This window comes from Crocodylus porosus, unplaced genomic scaffold, assembly GCF_001723895.1.
Source record: "Crocodylus porosus isolate Cpor-Errol unplaced genomic scaffold, CroPor_comp1, whole genome shotgun sequence".
Lineage (NCBI taxonomy): Eukaryota > Metazoa > Chordata > Crocodylia > Crocodylidae > Crocodylus > Crocodylus porosus.
Window position 1 is genome coordinate 35,364,580 of NW_017728951.1, and position 23,942 is coordinate 35,388,521.

Here is a 23,942-nt window from a genome sequence, read left to right on the forward strand (position 1 = left end):
CTGCGGGCAGGTGGCACCTGGGGGGGGCACTGCTGCTGAGGAGGGAAGCAGCCACCCACCTGCAGCCTGGGGACCGCTCCACCCACCGGCAGCTTGCCCTCCCCTCCCCGCCACCGGAGAGGCAGGGAAGTGCATGAGTGTGTGCACAACATGGGTGTTTACTTGGCCCTAAATTGAAGCTGTGTATTTAAAAACCCACCACTTCAATTTAGGGCCCCTGTTTCATCTACACATGCCCATAGTAGTCACTTTAATAGAGGATCTTTTGGATTGATATTATTTGCCATAAACAGATAACTCACTACAAATGATGAATAGAGTCACGGAAATCAAGATTTAGAATGATTGTAGCTTGTTCTGAACTATTCAGTCAGCTCTAGCAAGGCAAATGTCTGTTTTTATCACCACAGAGATGAGCAGCTACTGTGTGACACTGGCTGAGGTCCTGCAGGCAAAGGGATGTGCTCTGGAGGAACAGGACATATGGGCACTCTTACTCCTGGCCACAGAGCAGCTTCTTAAGGACCTCCCCAAAGGTATGTTGATGGTTGCCCCTTTTGTTCTTATCTGACTCACCCAACTACCTGCCTTCCTACTGCAACAGCTCTTGAAGATTCTGAGACTCTAGAGTTGCTGATGTGATTTTCCATTATAGAGACAAGGATTATTTATGGGAATGGCAGGATATTTCAAAATAAATCTTCCATTGTGAAATCTCCATCTATCTACTCTACTGGGACTGTACGATTTTTCCCAGAACCCAAATTTCTCTTTCTGCTTGGTGTCCTACAGGTATATTTTCCAGAACAGGCCCCAGAGGTTCTTATTCTAAAGCTTAAATAGGTGACGTGATATAACAGGTTACAGTGTCCTGGAGGACAAGACCAGCAAAGCTTAGTTCCAGTGTGTAAAATTAACATTCCTGCATTGGCCAGGATAGGAGGAGAGACAAATATAGGTGGCTACTTATTCGGCTAAGAGGATAGTTTTCTTCTTGACAATAAAAATATAGCCTTAGAATAGTAGCGCAGGGGACAATGAAAGTGAGAAGATGGGTCTAGCATGGTGGAAGGACGAGTACTCGGTAATCAGTATTCTAAAATGAGAACTCTGTGACTGTTCATTTTAGATATCAGCCTGGTCCAATGAACCCAATGTTTTTGGAATGATGAAATCACTTGAACTTTGTGACTTTTTTAAAATAAGTACATTAACATTTTTTTTTAAAAGATGAAAACAGAGAGGCCCTAAGGAAGACCCTGATAAGATCTGGATTCCCATCAAAATGTGTTACCATTATCAGACTTTTTCAAGATGGCATGACAGCAACTATTGTAAATAATGGCTTGTAAACAGACCCCTTCACTATTAGAACTGGAGTCAAGCAAGGGTGTGCGATTGCACCAACACTCTTTTCCATCTGACACAGGTATTCTGCATCTCCTTGTTAAGACTTCTATCTGGAGTCACTCTCCTGTATCACAGGGACAGGAATCTCTTTAACATCAGTTGGTTATTGGAAAGAGTCTGGGCTTTCATTCCTGTCCCTTTTCATCAGTATTACCTCAGCCTACTCCACCTCCTTCTTGCTTGCCACAATTTTTCCGGTAACCAGTGTAGTTGTGGGGAGGCTGTTCTTGGGACTGGGGTAGTCCTTTCTGGGGTGCTTTTGGGTTTTTACTATGGCCTTCTTGACACCTCTTTAGTCATGGTCACACCTCACTGATGGTTTCTCACCTGGCACTTTCGGGATCTTTCCTTCTCACTCTCATTTTCTGTATACCCTTGTGCCCCAGCCCTTGTCCAGGCTTCAACCTGTTCAGCCACAGACCCTGCTTTCTCTAGCTGAGACCCCCTCAGCCCAGGTCCACGGATTTGGGCCCTGGCTCTCCAGGCGTCAGCCCCAAAGTGGAAGATGTCTGCCAGGTACACTGCTCTTGGCCTCCTCCACACCTACAGCCTCTCCCAGTCCTAAACTTAAATACATAGAAGAAAACTAGAATACAAAAGCTTAACCATCTGGTTATAACCCAACTACAAGCCCCTCAGGACCATAACAACTGTCACCCCCAGAAGGAGTTACTTTAATTGCCTCCCAGCCCCAGGGTACCTCCTTTTCACTGTCAGTCATCTCTGTCCTCTGTACCTTTCCGCACTGCCTGTGGGCCTGAACTACCAGTCCCAACTAAGTGACTGAGCTGACTTGTAGCCAAGCCCTGATCCTGCCAGTCACCTGGCCACTGCCTGTGAAGGTGGGCTCAGGTGTTGCTGCTCAGCTTAATGAACTGTTTGGCTTTCTTTGCCCTGTGGCCCTCCAGCCTTGAGTCTCTGGTGAGTTGCTTGCTGTATCCCCTTGCCCCTGAGTCCCCACAGTCTGGCTCCTGTAAGGGGTCTGTTCCCTTCTCCTCTCCCTCCATTTTCTGCAGGTAACAGAGTTTGGGATCCCTGTTACAGTTACGTTCCAAGTCCAAGATATCCAACAGTTCCCTTACTGATCTTCAGTATGGTGACAATCATGTCTTGTGTGCCCGCTCAGTTGAAGAGCTCCAGGGCACTCTTGATCGCTTCTGTGAAGCACATGAAATGCTTGGACTCACCAAGCATACTTTCCCAACCTACCCTAAGCCAGCCAGCTCCATATATTACAATTACAGGACAATTCTTGGAGATTGTTGAGATTTTCCCTTCCCTAGGAAGCCACCTTCCCCAAAAAGTAAGCAGACAATATTAAACGCCAGTAAATTCTGCCAGTGCTGCCTTTGGACATCTCTGAAACCATATCTTTGATAATCATGACATCTGGAACAAACAAGACTTCTCATTTACCAGGCTGTTGTCATCCCTACCCTGTTCTATGGGTGTGAAACTTGGATGACATATTGGAAAGCTTTGCAACAGTACCATCAGTAATGTATTCGGGAAAATTCTTCATGTCACTTGGAAGGGCAGAAGAATGAATGCCAGTATTGCTCAAGCAAACATCACCAGCATTGAAGCCATGTCTTGTCCAACAGAGTGGGTGCTATATAAACATGTCATAAGGATGCATAACAACCAGCTCCCAAAATGGGTCCTACACTCCCAAAGCCCAATGATCATTGTTCTAGAGGTGGGCAAAATAGGAGATTCAAAGACGATTTGAAGGCCATTATGAAGAAATGTGCTATTAACATAAATATCTGGGGGACTCAAGCCCTGAATCCTTTCCAATGGCTCCATAATGTACAACAAGGCATCAGTCATTTTGAGCAAGCTTGCTTCACGATGGAGGTGAATAGCTGAGATATACAAAGGGAAAGAGCTGTGCTCTGTCATAACTAGGATCTACTCCTTCCTCCCAGTACTATATGACACACCTACAATCAAACGTGGATCTTGGATCAGCCTCCTCAGTCATCTATGGACTCACTGATGTCTTCTGCATTTACTGGAAGACTGCTGATAAAGGACCATGCATACATGCCGACATGTACATATGTATACAAGCATGCATGCGCACGTGTGCGCGCACACATACACACACACATGCTGATTTGCAGCAGGCTGTGTGTAAGTTGATTACTCCACTTCAGCTGTATGCCAGAGGGGTATTCACATTTTTCTTAAGCTCAGAATTGACTTCAGCAGGAGCTACTGCATGCAAAGCAGTTATGAAGATGTCCACTTGCCTAAAAGCAGAGTTAGGTGCTTAAGGGCATGTCTACACTATGGCAACAGAACGCCATGGGACAACCAACCCCATGCATATCTCACTACCTGCTCCTTCTTACACACTCCAAACCCAGAAATATGTCAGTGAAGATACTCTAGGGTCAGCCTCAGTAGAAGCTCTCAAGTCTGTCAGAGACCAAGAGCTCAGGAGCAGACCTAGATCATCCTCACCAGAGCAGTACTCAGTGGATGCATCTATATGAAACATTTACTGTGGCGCTGATTGATTGGCTCTGCAGGAAACTTCTCACATCTACATATGCAATGCTGTTAGGTAGAAGTAAACTAATTAACTGCACAGGAAGATAGTGCTTGTAAATACAAATAGTGTCCTGCTGTGGAGTTTTTACTCCACAGCAGCACCTGTGTAGATACTGATGTAGCTGCCTGGATCACAAGGGTGCTTCAGTGCACAGGCTGCCTGCCAGCTAGCCCCACACTGGAACATCCTTGTGCCCCAGCCAGCTCCTCCGCAGCACGTTGAGCTGTGTCAGAGCAGCCTTAGGCTGGCAGGCTAACCACCCAGATCCCCTGCCAGCTGGGGCTGCGCCAACCCGGCTCAACATGTTGTGGTCCAGGGTGCATAGTCAAACAGACCGTCTGGGAGCTATACATTCTGGCATAATAAGCACCAGAATTTATTGCTTCATATTAATAACGTATGTAGACACATCCAGGGTGGCCTAGGGGAGAATGAACAGGTAGGCAGGGCATGCTCAGTCATGACCCAATCAGAGAATGGTGCTGTCAAAGGTTAGACATGCCTTAACATTACCATATAAAGTGCTTTCAGATCTTTTGGGATAATTATACTTTGTACATGAAGCAGAGATGACACTAAGGCCTCGGATAAATGATTACCAGGGATCCTAGTTTTCACTGTTTAAAAATCCCAAATTCTCTCATAAACCTTCCCCTCCACCCCAAATCCACGCTTCTGCAATTACAGTGAAATACCACTATATATATAGGTATCAACCGAAGACAATATTTTATTGATATATTTATGATTTTAAAGCAATGTGGAAGCCTACTAGTGCCTCAGTCTTTAGAATAAAATAAATTCGAAATACCTATATATTTTGGTGTTTGATTCTGGTTTTTTTATCATGGAAAAATCAGAGCTCCCCCTGCCCCTTCATTCACCAAGACGTGGGTCCAGGTGTGGCTGTCACCCACTCTGCTTTGTGGCACCAAGCAGCCCTGATATGTCAGTGCCCTGCCCCTGCCCATGTTGTTGCTCCTCACACCCAAGCCACAGCCCTGCACTCCCACCAGCTCAGCTAGTGCCCCTCACTCCTGACCTCCCCCCAGCCCTGCCAGAGGTGGGCCCCCGCTGCCAGGGCTATGGGACCAGCCTGCCTCCTCCCTGCTCAGTGGACACCAGCCACAGCCAGTCAGCAGTGCCTGAGCCCAGACTGCCACATGATGCTGTGGTTGGAGCACAGTGTGGAGTCCAGCTTCCCCTCCCCTGCAGGCAGCATGGGCAGAGTGGAGCTGAGTGGAGCCCATGGTGGAGAGGGAGGATATGGGCTGCCTGTTATGGGCCTCGGGGCTCCCTACCTGCTGCCCTCCCCTGTGGGGTCTCCACAGCCCAATGGGCAAGACCCAAATGGTAGGGTGGAGCAGGGCAAGGAGACTCAGTACCTGGGTCCTGGGCACTGCCCCAGCTGGGTGGCACCCACAGCCCTAGCTCCAGCTGCCAACCCTGCCCCACTCCCTCCATCACCATGGGGGACTCAATCTGCATCCCCACCCCTCCGCACATTGCCTCTGCCTTCTCCCCGCCTCTCATAAACTTACCTGCAGGCAGCTGCGGGAGCTGATCACCACTGCTGCCTGGCTATATTGGTGGCCATGTGCATGTATGCATGCACAGACATCCACATGGTGCCCCCATGTCCTACTCCCCCCCACCCCCAAGCAGACCCTTGCAGGCTGGAACTCTGCAGTTTGCAAGGAAAAACATGGGAAGCTGCAGGTTTCCCTCCTTTAAAGGAGAAAATCTGTGTTTTTCCATAGCAAACAGAAAACCCAGATCCTTGATGATCACATATTCCCAGTGAGATTTACATTGGTTTTGTATGCTAAGACAAATTACACCAGCATCAGATGTGAACAGACAAACAGCTATTCCAGGATAGCTTCAGGCAAGAGGCAACTATTCCTGCATCTCACCAGGAGATGGGAAGGAAGGAGGTAATGTTCTGCTTGTGTTTAGTAAACACCTGCTTTTTGATTGATGCACAGACAACACTAAACTGGTATAGCATGCTCTAGTAGAGTCTCTGTCTGATTCTTTCAGGGGTAATTCTCCACTGGACTGTACAAAGTTACCCAGTCATTTGTCTGCACCTTTTTAAAGCAAGGATAATGCCACTTACACTGATGTAAATGTGCCATCTGTCAAAGCCATATCTCACAAAACCCAGACATGAATATCCCTTGAGTTCCAGGGTTGTTTGGATCCAGGTTTGAGGATAATTAATTTTTGGAGATAACTCTGACACTTGGATGAAGATTAAAAAATCCTTAAATTTAGGGGGTTCGAGCCCTTGTTTCTGTTTAAAAAATGTATTAGTATCTGATAATGGCTAATATCACCAGGAAAGCAGAACTGTCTAGCAGACTGAGCACTGGACTGAGACTTGCAAGATCATGGTTCTAGCCTTAGCTCTGACAGGTCTACTGGGTGATATTGGTATTTTCATCTCTCTGTGTCCTTGTTTTTCTATCTGTCAAACAGGGAAATCCCTTTGGAATCAAAGGTAAAAGTTTGTAGGGAAGGCCTGTTTATTACTGTTGCTGTAAGATGCAGGATTAAATACAGACTTGTGTGAATTCCAGGTGACACAATCATCCATGCCACAAAGCGGCACAGCTCTTCTAATTTTAGTTTTTCTCTCCAGGTCCTGGCACTGGTGGATTTTGCAAAATGTTTGGTTCTGGAGCCTCAGCAACCTCGTCTCCTAGCAAACAGAATTTGAAAATAACAACTCTGCTTTTTTGCTGCACTTTTTTTTCAGATGCTATTATCTCAGTAATTTGCCCAGGGTCAGTGTTGCTGTCAGCTGGAGGAGGTTTGTCTTTCCAAGACAATACATCTCAGTCAGAGATTGCCCTATTCTGTGCACCAGAATTGCTCCATAAAACCAAGCATGTTGGACTAACACAGGTGAGAGGGGTTTTTTGGTTTCTTTTTTCTTTTAACTGCTTGATGCAGTCTTGAAGCTTGAAAAGTAGCTTGCCACAGACTAACTGATGCTGTTCAACATACTTAACATCTAATGTCACACTCCCTTTCTGAAGAGCACTAAATAATAATAAAAAAAGGTTTATGCAGAGCCTCCTAGAATTAGAGCACATTTTGGATTCAGCTGCAACATCAAATATTGTCATCCAGGTCTACAGAAGTTTGGTGGAAATGGACTATTATTTTTACAACCCTCCCCAGTCCCCACAGGAAGTTCCCCCCAGGACCTTCACCCTTTAAGAAAAAAGGGTGGTGTGGAAAGGCACAAAGCCTCTGAATGGATGGTCCTTTCCCTAATACCTGGCCAGTGCCACAGTGCCGCAGTTGGGAGGTCAGGTCCAAGCCCTATAGAATGGCTTTATATACCAGGGAAACTCCTTAAATGGAATATTTTTGTCCTCAGCATGTGCTTTTTCTTGCATAGGGGATAGACTGGTCTGTTATCTCTAGAGCTGAAAAATGTATATTATTTCCTTCCTAATCCTTCTCTCTGCCCCATCAGGATGTGTCCCCCATTTAATAGCTATGTATATTTTTTCCAATCTAGTTTTAAGAATTCCAGTGAATGTGATATCTATTGTCTGAGGTCACATTTTTTTTTGTAATTACTGACATATAACTCACAATTGTTTGCATTCTCTTTTTTGATAGGTGCTGGTATATTCATTAGGAATGACCCTTTACTGGGCAGCTGATTATCAGATTCCCCCAAGCCAGGTTAGTATTAACAATGTCTTTGTTTTCTTTTACTTTGCAACACACATCAGTAGGTTAGGAATCTGAGGTACGATCTGAACTTTTCCGAAGTCAGGGTGGAAGGTTTGTAGCCGATATTTTTGTTTGGCCCATTATGGCGCATGCAGCAAGTTACCCCAGGGGCATCAGAGGAGGCTGGGGCCAGCACTGTGTTGGCCCCAGAAGCTTTACCTGCAGGCCTCCCAGGGCTGCAGCTGCAGATCTCGAGGGGGTAAAAACAACAAAGCAAACCCCACAAAAACAGAGTAGTGCATGCTCAGGCAGTGTGCCCTTGCAGCGTGGAGAACACCAGACTGTGTGGTATGTGGTACTGCAATTCTTTTTGCAGCGCCACATAGTATACAACAGCACTTGTCTGGACACACCCTTAGAGACCCATAGCTGCCTGGGAGTTCAGATCCACATCTGAACTCTTGCCAAAGGACAGGATTATCTAGATCCAAGATTTTGTTAGTGTTTATCTCCTCCCGTCCTATGGAATACAGAACTGAACATAGCCTTACAAGTCATCTTTTTAAAGAGTGCTTATCATAAGGCAGCAAAGGAGCAGTTCCTTTATATTAAAAATAAGACAATTAGTGTTTCATAATGAGAAAATTTACATTTGGATTATTTTTGGTGACCTATATGTATATTGAGTGTACAAAACCAAAGTGCAAGTGAAGATAACTTTTTTCAAACCATAGAGTAGATGGAAAGTATCTAAACATGCCAGTCATCCCAGCAGTTCTTTCTAAGCCAGCTCAGGGTCTCCTCAGAGATTTGTAGACACTCATATTTTATTAACTTACCCTACAAGGTATTATTCATTGCACATTTGTGAAAGAACAACTTTTAGTATATCCAAGTTTCTTCCTCTGGAGTTTTTTTTAGCTCTATGTGGTCGCATTGTAAACTTCATACAGATTTTAAATACTGTACCTGCATAGAAACATAGATTTTTAAGAGCTCGCCTCTTCATCCTTGAGTGATGATCTGATCTCCAACTACCAGAGCAGCTAGAGCTCCCTATTAGAAGTCAGAAAGATCCCCATATATCCACTGATGTCACTGATCCACTGATATTAAAGAATTTTCTAAAGAGGGTGCAGCACACCACCCCTCAGACCTGGGGGATCACAGGGGCGAGGCAAGGCATGGGTGGAGCCTTTGGGTCAGTGGGCAGGAGGGTTTAAATGGTCACTGAAAGTCAAAAGTCCTTTGCAAAATCCCGGGCCTCGCTCATAATGCATTTCATAGTGAAATATGCTTCCATATCAACGTGAGGTATTGTTAAATTGTATCTCCCTTTTGGTGCAGTCCCTCCAGATGAGCAATCAGTTGCATAACCTTCTGCTGACATTGTGTGAAGATCAGCCACATAAAAGACTTTCCCCAGAATCCATTTTGGAGGCCTGCATAGAACATCAGAAGGAATCATCCTCTTCTCCAGCAGCCTTTTACATAAAGGGACTGGTCAAACTCGTGCTGGGAAGCATTACTGAGGTCAATACCATCCTTATTTTCTAGTAGTCACAATGTTTGGGCAGTCTGGGTTTCCTCTTGTATTTTTGGATCACAAGAATGAATATTTTAGAGTAGGGCAATCAATAAAACAAGTGGTTATTTGAAAAAAAAAGAAATTTGTCCTGTGGATGCTGATGGATATATTTCCCCAAGGTGTTGGCTGCATTTTTTTAATAGGCTTCTACATATTTTTTTTTATATATTATGGAAGAAGGGGGTAAAATTTCCATAAGTGACTTGAGAGATTTGGCGGTCCTAGTCTTTTGTTTCCTTTTTAATAAAAAATTGAATTTAGGTTCCAAAAAAATCACACAATGAAGCTGTTTTGAAGACTTTACCAAGGCCTCATTACATTTGTGGGATATAAAATATTGTATGCATTGTAAATATTGGTATCCCACTGCTCAGTATTTTCCAGGTCTCAGAACTGCAGTATTAGCAGTCCTCTGGGCTTCTGTCGACTCAAATCTTTAGCCCCGGAGCATGGTGAAAGTGAATTCTAGACAGCTTTTCAAAATTAAATATGACAACATTAACACAATTGTGCTCTAAATTAGGGGTATATTCTGCTGGCCATTTTTAGCCTAGTAGCCATATTTTAAGAATTAAGGATGGAAGATTATCCATAATTTCCAAGAGCCAGACTGCATGGGTCTATGCAAATACACACATAGAAGCCATCCTTCCTGCCATGTGCCTTCACACTGGGGAGTGACCCAAATCCATTTTTTTTGCATTCACAGGACCTTTGCCCAGATCTCACTCCCCAGATTAATGCCACAATGAGAATAGCCTCTTCAATGATCCTAATGCTTTAAATTAGCCAGTGGAAATGGCTCTCTCCAGTGGGAGAAAGCATGCTACACACTATGTAAAGCTTTCTCATTTTGCTTTTCCAAAGGAGTCATTCCTAAATCAGACACAATCTCTGTAAAAGTTTTGCATCTCCCTTACTATAGGGCTGACCCCCAACAGGCCCCATAGAGAATGAGGAGTTATAAATTGAGCTCAATTAACTATTTCCAGGATATGAAATACTTCATATCAGGGCTCAGGGGTGATCTAATGGCCACATATAAGTTTGTAAAGGGTGTCCATTAGGATCTGGGGGAACTTTTGTTCACCAGAGTGCCCAAAGGGATGACAAGGTCTAACGGTTATAAACTCGTGCAAGACCGTTTCAGGCTGGACATAAGGAAGAATTTTTTTACTGTCCAAGCCCCCAAGGTCTGGAATAGCCTGCCACTGGAGGCAGTTCAAGCACCTACTTTGAATGTCTTCAAGAGAAAATTGGACGTTTATCTTGCTGGGATCCTATGACCCCAGCTGACTTCCTGCCCCCAGGAAAGGGTGCTCGACTCAGTAATCTTCCGAGGTCCCTTCCAGCCCTAATGTCTATGAAATCTATGGCAAGTTCAAAAAACATTTCTGTTTTTTAAAATTGTTTTCCCCTGCTCGTTTAGCAGCATTAGTTAATAATATGAGATGCCCTTTTCTCTACTGTTGTCCAAGACTTTATTTCCAGTTGAAATGGAAGGTATACTTTATTTAATGCACTTTAGAACAAAGTCTTAAAGTGATCAAACCATTTCAAAGTTCTGTCTTTATCTTTTTAACTGGGAGAACTGAAACAGTCACGGGTGAGCAAATAATCAGTCTATATCAAACTGAAGCCAAGGACAACTTAATCTTGAGGGTGAAGTCCACTGATCTGCCAAAACTAACTTGAAATGCAATGGATTTCTAGGTGGAACAGGCAGTTACTGAAGACAGCAGAGCTATTCAGCTTAAAAGGAGTCATGTGATAAGAAAAAGACTACACAAGAAAACATCTGAAAGCATCTCAGCTCTGCCCCCTCAGCTGAATTTTCATCAAGGTAAAAAGGCTTTTTCTTTAGACAGTTTGTCTGAGGCTCTTTTGGGAGAGGTGAACTGGTTTATTTTACATTGTACCAAATATAGTAAAACAGATTTCCCTGAATCTACACTGAAACCATTTAAAGAACATATTCTCATCTTTCTACTGTTGATTACCCCAAGATCAGTGCTGTCTGTCATTTAGTTCCACCTTTCTTCTGTAAAGTTACACATAATTGATCCCTGGACAAACTTCAAGACACAAGGAAAATTATATCTCTGCAAGTAATACCACTTAGGGTTTGTATAGACATTACACTTAAGTCAATCTAATTAAGGTTAGATTGACCTAAAGTGCCAAATTGTACACAAGTTTTGGAGCAGGTTGGGGGTGGGGGGCAGGGAAAGCCACCTGATCTAATTTAGTTCATTCAAATGTGGATCTCACACTTATATTAATGAAACTAGGGGTTAGGTCAATTCAAGTGCCAAACAGTACAGGCAGTCCTCGACTTACAATGTTTCAAGTTACAACGTTCCCCACGTACAAGGTTTATAAATAGACACCGTGTTTCAACTTTATGACATCAATTTCGACTTTACAATGCATGATCCGACGTGACGCCATGCCAGCAAACACTCTTGCTGCGTCGCCCATCTCCCTGGAGAACATCTGTCCAAACCTCCTTGGACACTTTCTCTAAGAAAGCAGACAAGACTCCAGAAAAACCTGCAGCCAAGACTTCTGAGAAGACTCCAGCCAAGAACCCTTCAAAAAGTCCAACCAAGAGCCTTTCAAAAAGTCCAGCAAAGTCACCTCAAAGAAGTCCTTCCAAATCAATATGATTGCTGTTTCCAATATAAGTACATTAATGTAGCTATATTACTCATCTATAATTGGTTGAGTACAAAATTATGGGATATTTTTGGTGAAAATAGGGTATTGGGCCTTGGTTCAGGAACCAATCCCCCATTTATAACATTGTTTCTTATGAGAAAATCGGTTCCGAGTTACAAAGTTTCAACTTAAGACCTGGTTTTCAGGAACCAATTGTGCCGTAAATCTGAGGACTGCCTGTACAGACATTTGGGGAGATTAGATTGGGCAAAATAGTGGCTGGCCTGATCTAACTTTAGTTTACCTAGAAGGTGAACTATGTAGATTGGTTTAACCTGTGCCTGATCTAACTTGAATGCGTGTACTGTGCAGCCCAGATGGAACCGCGCCCCCCTCCCTTACTTAGCCCTACTAACTTAGATTGGGTTCCCTGCCTAACTCCCGGCACTGGTGAGCATGCATATATGCAGAACCTGATCTACAGTCATGCAGCTTGAAGTGAGCCATGTGACTGTAGATTAGGTCCTGGGAATGCATGTACATATTTGCAGTGCAGTTCTGGGGCTGGGAAAGCCTAGCCACTCACCCCAGGCCTGTGGCTGTGCTTTTCCCTTCCCCTCACCCCTCTGAACCTAACTATCTGATCCCCACACTCCTGGACAGATATCTCCCTCCCTCCCTACCCACCAACTCCCCCATGGACCTGCTAGCCCCTCACAGTCCCACCAACGCTCCCCCACACATGGAACCACTGGCTGCTCCAATCATGTCAAACCCCTTTCTGGATCCCACTTTCTCCCCCTTCTCCCAATCCTAATCCCACTGAACTTTCCCCACGGATCTGCCAGCCTCTCTGATCTCACCAACTCTCCCACCCTCCCTGGAGCTCACCAATCTCCCCAATCCCTCCAAAACCCGCCTCAGACCTGCCAGTCCTCCACAGATCCCACTAACTCCTCCCCCAACTCTCCCCTGCAGCCCTGCTAGCTTGTCTATTCCAGCCTGCCCCTTCCCTCACCCCAGATTTACCCAGATTGGACTCCTGGCACTGGCAAGTCTGTATAGCTGGTATACTATTTACAGTCAAGGTGCTTAAAGACACCTGCGTGCTTGTAGATCACATCCCAGGAGCCTCTGTAGATGGCCTTAAGCAGACCAGACCACCCACCTGAGAAAGGCAAGCAGGGGTTGTCTCATAGTCTTGTCTAGGTGTTCAGAACGCTTGCAGCAATATGTACCAGCTCCATGGAATCAAAATAAGATATGGCTGCACGGGACCTCAGAAATTTTTTTAGTTCAAATCTCCTCAAGTCAGGATCTCTATTGAAACCAGCAGTGCCCAACCTTCTTGCCTGGTAGGCTGGATTGGCAGTGCCCAGGCCATCCGCAAGCCATATGCAGCTGGTGTTCCTGATCCAGCACCCAGGTGATCATGGTGGACACCATCTGGCTGTGCAGAGCGGGGTGGAAGGCCGGGGCAGGCCGGCCCTAATGCAGTCCCTCAGGGAAAGGAGCTTGACCCAGCCCCACAGAGAGGGAACGGGGCATGGCCTAGCCCTGTAGGAAGTGGAGGATGGAGGAAAGGGAGAGTGGCCAGACCTCAGCATAGCCCCATGGGGGAATGGGGTGTGGCCCAGCCCCAATGGGAGGCCAGGGGCCTGGCCTAATCCCAACCCAGCCCCATGGGGAGGGAATGGAGCATGGCCTGGCCCTGATCCAGATATTTGTGCTAGCATAAAAGTTTACATGGAAGCAAAAACTATGAGCAAACATGGAGTAATTCTTTGTCATGCTCCAACTGCCCAGAAATGTTGCCATGACCAAAGGTAACCACAGTTAGTGATGCCTTAAATGGGAGGGCATCAGGACATTGGTTTGCTTAGTGTGAAGCAGGAATTCACTAGAGGGTAGTTCTTGGGGCACACTTGCAGGCACACTCCCTGGGAATCCCTTTGTAGGGGATTCCTGTGGCACCCTGCAAGTCGCTCAGGGTCCAGTCCATGGGGAGGGACCAAGATATGTACTCCATAGCAATCACCTGCATGGGATTTCCACAGCACTTGTATGCAAATTGGGGACCCCACAGGGCCTCCATCAACTTGGGACAGAGTACAGAGTCTTTTTCTGAGTGTAGGGCATGGCATGGTGGTATCACTATCGCTTACCTTTTACACAATGATAAGATCACTTTTACATGAAATGGGAGACCTGGATCTTTAGACTTCCACAGCCTGAGGGAATTCAAGCCTACATCTTCCACTTCCAAGGAAAGTATCCTAATCAGCAAACTATAACACCGATTGAAGGAATCCTCTGCTCTTCTATTACAGCTAGACCACTGCGCAGAAGAGCCTTGGAGATTCATAGGGCCAGGAAAAGAGCAAGCCAGACAAAACAAGGCTCCATCAATTAATCATTATGGTAGTTCCCTAGGAAGGGAAGTCCTGGGTTTTGGTGCCTGATTGTATGACTACTATATTTTATTGTATACAGTATGCCCCAGAATACAATATAGGCAGAATGAAGAAAAAATGATTTTTATAGGGTTATGGTTATGTAGAACAGGGACAGAATCTAATAGTCCGCTCACCCCCCTCCCTTTCCTGCTTAACTAAAGCTGAAAGCCTACGTGATGAAGACTGGCTTCCATAGTGGGAGTTTCCAAGACTGTAAAATAGGAGGAGAGAGAGCAGAAGAATCTAGCAGATAGCAAGTGTCCTAAGAAATTAGGGGTATATCAAGACCATTAAAAGAGGCAATACAATTGTTCACACCTGTGGAGTGAACAACAAAGAGCCATTTAAGTCAGCTGCCTGACTAGTAATGCTACAGATGTTTCACTGTGGATCAAGAATCAAAGCAGGGTTCTTTTATTCTGGGCAGAAAGTTGCTTAATACAACACACACCTTCCCTCTTCTCCCCCACTCCAACAAAAAAAAAAATCACCCCCAAAATCAGGGTACGTGTATATGAGAAGACACAGTATTTCTGGTTTATAGATATGGTTGTCTAATGTAAAATTCAGAAACACTGCTGGGGCAGGGACTGGATTCTTATCTCTTGTCTAGTTGTACCTTCTAGGCAATTGTCAACTAAACTGTGGAGGAAATGATTTTCACGTTAGACTTGCTGTATTTTGTCTGGCATGTCCAAAGGGGCTAACAAAAAACATTGCATCAAAGTTGGATTCCAAGCAGTAGGAGAGAGAGAGAGCTGTCAGCTCTGCCAGTGGATGGTGAATGCCTTACCCAGGTTCTCTGGGTAAAACCTTCCTCTTGGCAGTAACAGGCTGTCAAGGTCAGAATAAAGACATTCATTGCCAAAAAAAGAATGAGAACAAAAATTAGCCAAGGCCAAATAATAGCTAAGCAACCACTCAGACCTCCACGTTTTAAAGTCAAAATCCAATTTAGTAGACTGCTGTTTTGTGTTTGGATGCAGGCTCCAGGTTAATGAATTGTAGTCGGTCTGCAGAGGATTACAGACAACTTGTGGATTATAGTGACTTGAATGGGATTTCAGAGAGTACTTCTTTGATATTATCTAACCGGGCACTGAGAAGAGGTAGGTTTTAAATTATTGTTGCATCATTAATAATATTTGTAGAGCTCACGCTACACTCATCTATAATGGGGCTTTGTAAGGGGTGGGCCTGCCACTCTGAGCTGGTGGGGGAAAAGTGACCCACCAGCTTCTCTGCCCTCCCCTCCGTCCTATTCCTAGTGCCACCCATCCCCCTCTCCTCTCCAATGGACTCTGACAGGCCTGTCCCCATGGTCTCCAGAGGCACCTAATCCATTCACCTGCTACACAGATATTGCCTGCCTCTGACTCCACCAATCTGAAGCCCCCTCATCTGCCATTTGACTTGGACCCTACCTAAAGGGCTGGTCTGATATTGGTGGAGGAGGAAGGAAGCAGGAGGAGCTGTGCTCTTTAGGTGGTGCAGACTATCCTGGGCCTGCAGACCCTGCATAAAACTGTAGATGTAGACACCCAATTTAAGTGCTGTAGGGGATAGATTCCCCCGCACACTATAATGGGGTGCACCTCTAGGGGTGGTACTGTTGTCCACTGGCAGCCATGTGGCACTCATCTATCTATCCTGACCCCCTTGTCTGCCTTCTCTCCTGCCTTCCATGCCTTGATGCTATGGTTATTATGTTGTTTAGGAGCTGCCTTTAGATGAACTGAGCCAAGGATGCCTTACTTCCCTTCCTCCTTCCCCAGCTACTGTCACCTGGGTACTGCAGGGATGCCCTTTTCTCCTTCACTCTCTCTCCTTCTGTCTTTGGCTAGGGTTGCAGCCTGCCTAACTTCAGTTAGGGCCTCCAGACCCTCTGGGCCTTCCACCCTCTTCTGAGACTGTTTGGCAGAGGTAGCTGCCCACCTCCATCTTAGATTTCATAGACATTAGGGCTGGAAGGGACCTTGGAAGATCATCGAGTCTAGCCCCCTGCCAGGTCCAGCAGCACCTGGGCCAAGTAGGCAGGAGGTCTGGTCAACTGACTGGGAGGGATGGGTTAACTGGGATATAAACCATTCCTTAAGGCAGAGGAAGGGGGACTGGCTCTGGCAGCACAGAGGGATGGAGCCCTCTGGGGAGGCAAGGGTGAGTGCAAGCCCAGGGAGAGTAAGGGAAGAAGCCTCTGATGATGCAAAGGGAGCAAGTGAGTGCCCAGGAAACACCAAGACCTATTTCTGTTAACCCAGAAAGGATCCTGGGGGAATGAGTGTACCCATAGGACTGGACATAGTTTATGCTGGCCCAGGAGGGGCACAGAGGAGTGGGTGCACATCAAGAATGGTTTACGTTAACTGAAGAGATGTTTGCTTTTCTTTTTGTCTCATCACCTGCCCTTCCTAGTGTTGTCAGTAGTCAGCTGGCTGCATTTGGGACTTTGAAATAACGTGAACTGGTCTGCAGCCCAGGAGGCCTATGCTCCAGGCACACTGTGCTTTTTTGAGTGGTTCCTACCCTTGTTTGCAGCTTGCCTCCACTGCTTGGCACATGGCATTTTTTCTGGCCACTGACATCTTGGCCCCTCTGGCTGGGTCGTTAGTACTCTCCCCTCTGCAAGCTACTAAACCTTTCTCTCGGGGTACAAAAGTCTTAGCCTTAAAAGGATCCTGATGCTTTTCCTCACCTGACCCTCTCCTCTCCATAACAGGGCTAGGGTTCTCTGTTATATATGGGACTGCAGGTACAGGCCTACAAAGTACCACATGCAGGTTTGGGGCAGCTCCTACCCCTGTGGGACACATCAAAACTGATATCTGAAGCCCCAAGCAGGCTTTTAAATGCTGCCAGTGGGGAGGGAAGATTTCTTCCTCTGGGGTGCGCACAGAGCCCTGTGTCTGCCAGCCCCATGTAGGGCTGTGGGCACCATTTAAAGTACTCCCCCACTTCTCCACACAGCCCTCAGAACCTGATGCCAAGAGTCCCACATGTGTAGGGTGACGACTCATCCCTAATTGGGTAAGCAAAACAGCATTTGTCCTGGATTCACAGTATCATGCAGGGATCCAGGTTTTCCATTCCCCATGGAAAAATATGGGAAACAGCAGGTTTCCCCTTGCAGGCTGGCAGGGGCTGTTTGGGCCTGGGGGGAGCAGGATGTAGGGGGCAGCATGTGCACGTGTGTGCGTGTGCGCCTGCATGTGGCTGAGGACACAGCCAGGCAGTGTGGACTGAAGCTCCCTGCAAGTAAATCTATGTGGGGGATGGAGCATTGGGGGTGGAGGGGATAGGGGGAGATTGAAGCCCTCATGTTGAGGGAGGGGGATGGGGCAGAGTTGACAGCTGGGGCTGGGCATGCTGCCCAGCTGAGGTAGGCCCATGGCCTGGGGCGGGAATGCATGGCCACCTAGCCTGGCCAGGGAATGTGATGGAGCCACATATGGTTTATCCAGGGAGTGGCAGGAGGGCTGGATCCCTGCCACTGCATGGACTCCCAGGGAGAGGGGCATGGGGCATGTACCACCCCCAGACTTGAGTGCAGAGTGGGGGCAGATGTGGGCTGCCTGCTGCGGGCTTGGAGTGGAGAAGTGGAGGGGAGCCCCAGCCCCTGCTTCTCTGTGGAGTCCTGGGACCTGCATGGCAGAGAGTGGTGAAGGCAGCTGGCTCCATCACATGGGGATTCCCTTGTGGCAAGTGTGGGAGCTGCACATGCACCCCTGGGAGCCCCACATGATAGAGGCAGGCTAGCCTGGTTGCAGTCCTCACCCCCATGTGCAGCACTGGCCAGAGCTGCATGCTACTGCTGGCAGTGCCTGAGCTGGACATGGGCACCCTGAGTGCCCTGCTTGCTGCTGCTACCACTGAAGGGGGCTGTGTGCCATAGGGGGAAGTGTATGGGGGGTCCCCACATCTGCTCTCCCTCCTTCATACCCACACCTTGCCCACCCAAACTCTGTGCTCCCACTGGCCCCCTGAGTGTGGGTTTCATGCTGCTGCCAGCCCCAGCCCCATGTTCTGCCCTCCCATCCAACTGCAGCTCACCCTGGCTCCCCAGCTCTGCCCTTTGCCATTTCCTTACCTGGTGTTCAGAGCAAACAGATCACCAGGGAAGCCAAGCAGGTCCCCTGGCAGCTGTAGAAATGGCAGCAGCAGCCCCACCCAGAAGCTGCATATTGGCTGGGTTGGGCTCTTCTGTGCACAAGGGTGGGAGTGAGGCACAATAGGTTATGTTGGGTATATATGTGGGCACCTCAGCCCACTCCCACAGGCAGAAGGAATGGATGGGGTACAATTATTTGGTGGGCACCTGCGGGGCAGACAAAATTGTCTGGTGAGCTGGATTCACCATTCCCATTATAACCTGACAGTTGAGAGGGCATGCTGTTAGGAGTTGGGGTGTGGTCCTTTGTGACCACCGGCCAATCAGCCCTGATTGGTGTCCTGGGGTGTTCTCACCTGTTTGCAGGCAGTGAAGGGAGCCTACAAAAGCATGCTAGGATATATGCCCGGGGAGCCCCTGGCTGGGTGCTTTCAGTAGTGCTGTAGGGTGATGTGTAGATGCACCCATAGAGAAGTAGGGCTGGAAGGGACCTCCAGAGATCATCTAGTCCAACTCCCTGCCTGAGGCAGGATTGTCCATCTCTAAACCATTCTGTATAATCCATAATTTAAACTCTACATAAAATTAGTCAACTCTGACTCAACACAGACCTAACACCATAACCTGCTACAGCCAGCATCCTGCTTCTATGAAATTTTGTTGAAATATGCTCAAGAAATTCTGGGTATAGGGCCATGACCCACTGCTACAGAGGAAGACAAGAACCCTCACAGTCCATGCCAATCTGACCATGGGGTAAAATTCCTTTCTGACCCCAAATATGGTGATTGCTGTGACTCTGAGGGGAGGGGTAAGACCCTCTAGCCAGGAACCCCCTGCTTTGGTCCCAGCAGGAGCACTGGTACACCACAGTAGTCAAAGTCCCCAACTTTGGCTGTAACCAACACCCAATGCCTTTAAGGAAGGCTTAAAACCCCCCTGACACACGTAGCAGAAAGGGGGTGGGGACAGGGATAACTCATAAAGCCCACAAGCATGGAAAATACCCACAGTAGAATATAGATATATACCTTAGATGATCCCTGGGCATGTCCAACTTCATCTTGAACATCTCTAGTGACAGCGAGTCCACAACTTTCCTAGGCGGCCTATTCCACTACCTCACTATTCTAGCAGTGAAGAAGCTTTTCCAGATATCCAATTTAAATTTACTTTTCTGCAACTTCAAGCCACTGGCTCTCTTCCTCTTCTTTGCAGCAGAGACAGAAGGTGATTTCTCTGTTCCTTATGGCAGCCCTTCATAGGGCTATTACTCCTGTTACTTCCCAAGCAGAAGGACTGATTGTAAGCTTGTTTGCTCAGTGTAGCCACTGTCACTGTTAGTGGAAACACATTATATTAGGTGAAGGGGTGGCCCTGCCAATCTATCATGCCTCTCTGCCTCTTATTTCTCACAACTTCAAGTATTCAAAGGACCTGATTTTGTAATAACACCATCTGGTGTTTGAGAAAATAAAGTGTATTATCACTCACCACAGGGGGTCTAGATCTGTCCCTGCACCATACCTCTTTCCTCCCCCTTCCCCTTCCACCACACTAGACTTACCAGCTTGATGCAGCTGTATCCAGCGTTGTAAAGTTGAAACCCCCATTGGAAGGTCAAAGAGGGTGTCAATTTATAAACGTCTTAAGTACCATTGATCTTAGCTCAAAAAGTTGTAAGTCAAGGACTGCCTGTATGCTGTAGATTTCTTCGGGCTTTTTAAAAAAAGTTTCAGTTAGTGGTTGTTCTAGAACTCAGTGTTGTGTTTTTAATATTGGAATTCTGAGAGAAGCTTAACTCTGCATCCAATCTGAACTCTTATGGGGTATCTACACATGAGCTTAACTGCGGAGTTGACTAATTAACTCCATAGTAAGATGTCACCATCTACACATGCAGTGCTATTAAGCCAGAATAAACTAATTAACCCTGTCATTACTGCCCAACACAAATACTAGCCTATGGCAGAGTTATTTATTCAGCTGCAACACAAATGTGGACAGTGACCAGGGCTGGCTTGGGCATGAGGGTGCTACAATGTGGGGACTGCCTGCTGACTAGCCCTGCACTGTAGCACCCTTATGCCCCAGCCAGCCCTTCTGCAGCATGTTGAGCTAGGGTGGAGCAGCTCTGGTCAGGCAGGATGCACTGCCCCAGATCATGATAAAGCCCCAGGTGCATGTGTAAACACTGCACCTGGGAGCAATAAACTCTGGCTTGAGCTGCACCAGAGTTTATTCAGGCACACTAATTTCATGTGTAGATGTACCCTATGCAGCTGATCTTTCTCCTGTACTGGCTTTTGAGATAGCTGGGGGTGAAAATTATTTAGGCCTTATTTGAATTTGAAAAAAATCACAAAGCATTGCTGATATATGTCCTTATGTTATTTATTTGAAGGATTGGAAAAAGCTTAAGCAGAAAAGAAGGGGGCAGTATCAGATACATAGTGGGTATATCTACACATCGCTGTACAGTGAGGTTGCGATGGCACCATGCTTTAGTACTTCTTTTTGAAAGTACTAAAGCAAGGCACAGTATGAGTGGTGCATGGTGCACTGGTAAATATTGCTGCTATGTTGCCTTAGCGGCACACTATACCTGGAGAGTGTGCCACTACAGCGACCTAGCTGGCGATCATGTATAGATGCACATGGTTGCTATTTCACTGTAGCACGTCACTATATTGCTGTAGGGTGACATAAGACACATCTTATGAGTAGGAAAGGCACAGTACCCACATATGCATGCAAATATAGGGATATACACATCAACAGTCAGTTCCCCCAATCATGATTACCTGTTGACAAGTAGTGATCACAAGGGCTATGGACACAGCTACCCTAAGGGTGCAGACCAATATATGTTTGGAGCCACTTCAAAAGAAGTATGGTTTGAAAGGACAGAAGAATTTACCGTCTGCCATTTCCCTTCTCAAATGGCTCCAAACGTATTTGTGTCCATACCCTGAATAGATATTCAGGACATGAATGTTTGTTTGCAAAAGCTCTCTGTGAGCTATGCAGCCAGCCCTACCAGGTAGTCATTTATTATGGGCACCCAGCAAGGATGCATGACAGCACCACAGAATCAAACATTCCATATCTTTTCCTTGATGTTACTGTCAGGGTTGTCAACCCAAGGATTGTTTTTTATTGACAGTCTACAAACTTTACTGACACCCAGAACTTTTTACTGACATATGCTTTTACCGATATGTTTTCCATAATGTAAATGTAACTTTTCTGCCTGGCTCTGTGCTGCTGAGAGACTCCGGCTAGGAGGCTTGGCTTAAATTTAAGGATTTAATAACAACTGTAGTAAAAAGGTTTGGTTGGCATTAAAAAGCTTGCAGTAAAAAAAAAAATGAAACAAAAAAAAAATTCTTGGGATGGCAACCTTGCTTGACTTCAGTGACGGTTTACACTGTGCTGCCCCGTCCCCCCAGCTCCACCCTCTAACCTCATACCCTGATGGCTCTGACTACACCCTGCACCATGCTACCCCTACCCAAGCCCATTCCCCAGCCTTATACCTGCCAGCCCTGCTTCACCCTATCCTGGCATGGAACCCCAAAGAAGCCTACCTATGACTCAGAAGTATCACAAGTGGGCTGGGACACAGCAGCAGCAGCATACAGCTGAGAAAATGCTTCTTGCAGGGTGTTGCATTCCCACTTGAACACAAGGTTGCATGCTTTGCTCGTCTACTGGAACTTCAGTCAAGTTGTAGTTGCTTGGTGTTTTTGCTTACAGCTAAAGTTTTTTTTTCAGATTTTACTGAAAGACTTTTTTGCCTAATTTTTTACTGACAGTTATTAAATTCACTGACAGTTGGCAACCCTGGTTACTGTCCAATCATCTAATGCTAACCACCTGCTGCAGTTAGTATGATTTTAATACTTCCTTTTTTAGGCAGACCTCTACCAGCACAGAGGTCATGGGACCCACGCCTGAATGGTTTGAGGACACAAAGTGGCTACAAACTCTTTAATAACAGGTGAACTTAGTTTTTCTCCTTAAAAATAGCTGGTTTTTGTTACAGATTGAGGCATAGGGGATCTAGAGGGTAATGCTCTTATGCAAAAACTACAGGAAGCAACTGCTACCATATGGCTGATTCAGGAATTGTTCACATGTGTGTAGATTAAACAAGTGGAGTATGTGCAGAACACTTTAAATCAGGCTGAATTCTTTTGCACCGCTTTCATAGTTTCATACTTGGTAGGATCAGAAGGGACCTGAGCAGATCATCAAGTCTGACCTTCTCTCATTCAAGGAGTTTTAGTTTGCTGCCCTTACAGCCATGGAGTGAAGCACCGGGCTCCATGTAGCTCCGAGGCCCTGCAGGCAGCCTGACAGCAGCTTGGGAAGGCAGGCTCCATCCAAGAAAAGCAGTGAGCCTGATCTTTTTTCCCCTTACCTGGAGCCTGCCTGCCTGCCTGAGCTGTGCAGGGCCCCAGGGCTTCCCTCCCCGGCTGTGGTGTCCTCTGGGACCACCCATAACTGGGTGCCTGCGGGTGGGTGCCATCTGGGGGGGGGGCCACTGCTGCTGCAGAGGGAAGCACCGGCTCCCCCGCAGCCCAAGGACCCCTCTGCCAGCTGGTAGCTCGCCCTCTCCTCCCTGCCAGAGAGGCAGGTAAGTCAGTGGGGTGTGTGAATGACATGGGGGGTTTAATCAGCCCTAAATTGAAGCGGTGTTTTTTAAAACCCACCACTTCAATTTAGGGCCCCTTTTTCATCCACACATGCCCATAGAGTCAAATTTTGCCAATTTTACTGCACCTGTTCTTAGTACAGTCTCAGATGAAACTTCTCATTACCTTCACTTGGTGAAAATGAGCTCAGATTGAAGGGATTAGTTCTGGATCATGAAGTAATCAACTGTAGACAAAGTATGGTTTAATCAAAGAAGGGCTGTGACAAGCAGTGTTTGCAGTACCTGATTTCAGCATAATTTTTTGTTTCTCCCTAGCTTCTCAGATTTACTTCCTTCATTTCTAATCTCCCCCTTGGCTCAGAAAAGACTTACAGGTAGTTTAGGGATGCCATCCAAGAAGAGTGCTAAGGGCTTGTTTATACCTGGGATTAGCATCTGTTCATTCATGGGCATAAAAAGCAACCCCAGACAGACAAGGGTAAGGCTAAGATTCGGACCACTGCAGCTAATCTATGTACAATGAGCTCCACACCTCGGTTGTGGATTGTCTATAGTAAGGGTTAGCATAATGCAGCTGTAATCAAGTGCTATTAGCCTCTGAGCATAACATAGATTAGAATTCCCTTTTAAAAATACCACCTTTCCTCTATGCTTTCCCAGAGGAGAGCCACGCGCATGATCAGAGGTCAGGAAAACAGATCTTACGATGATAGGCTGAGAGACATGGGACTCTTTAGCCTGGAAAAGCGCAGGCTCAGGGGTGATCTGATGGCCACCTATAAGTTTATCAGGGGTGA

At 46.5% G+C, this 23,942-nt stretch overlaps 1 protein-coding gene across 1 annotated transcript in view; it reads left to right on the forward strand.

Annotated features, from left to right (window-relative positions):
* Positions 1–388: 388 nt before the first annotated feature.
* The window catches only part of FRMPD2 (FERM and PDZ domain containing 2), a 131,448-nt gene continuing 107,894 nt past the window's right edge, over positions 389–23,942 (forward strand). Inside the window, exons 1-7 of the mRNA XM_019555523.1 lie at positions 389–536; positions 6,738–6,886; positions 7,616–7,681; positions 9,020–9,205; positions 10,974–11,103; positions 15,364–15,486; positions 22,401–22,485. Of these exons, the coding sequence (XP_019411068.1) occupies positions 389–536; positions 6,738–6,886; positions 7,616–7,681; positions 9,020–9,205; positions 10,974–11,103; positions 15,364–15,486; positions 22,401–22,485 (887 nt within the window). The remainder of the gene's footprint in view (positions 537–6,737; positions 6,887–7,615; positions 7,682–9,019; positions 9,206–10,973; positions 11,104–15,363; positions 15,487–22,400; positions 22,486–23,942) is intronic.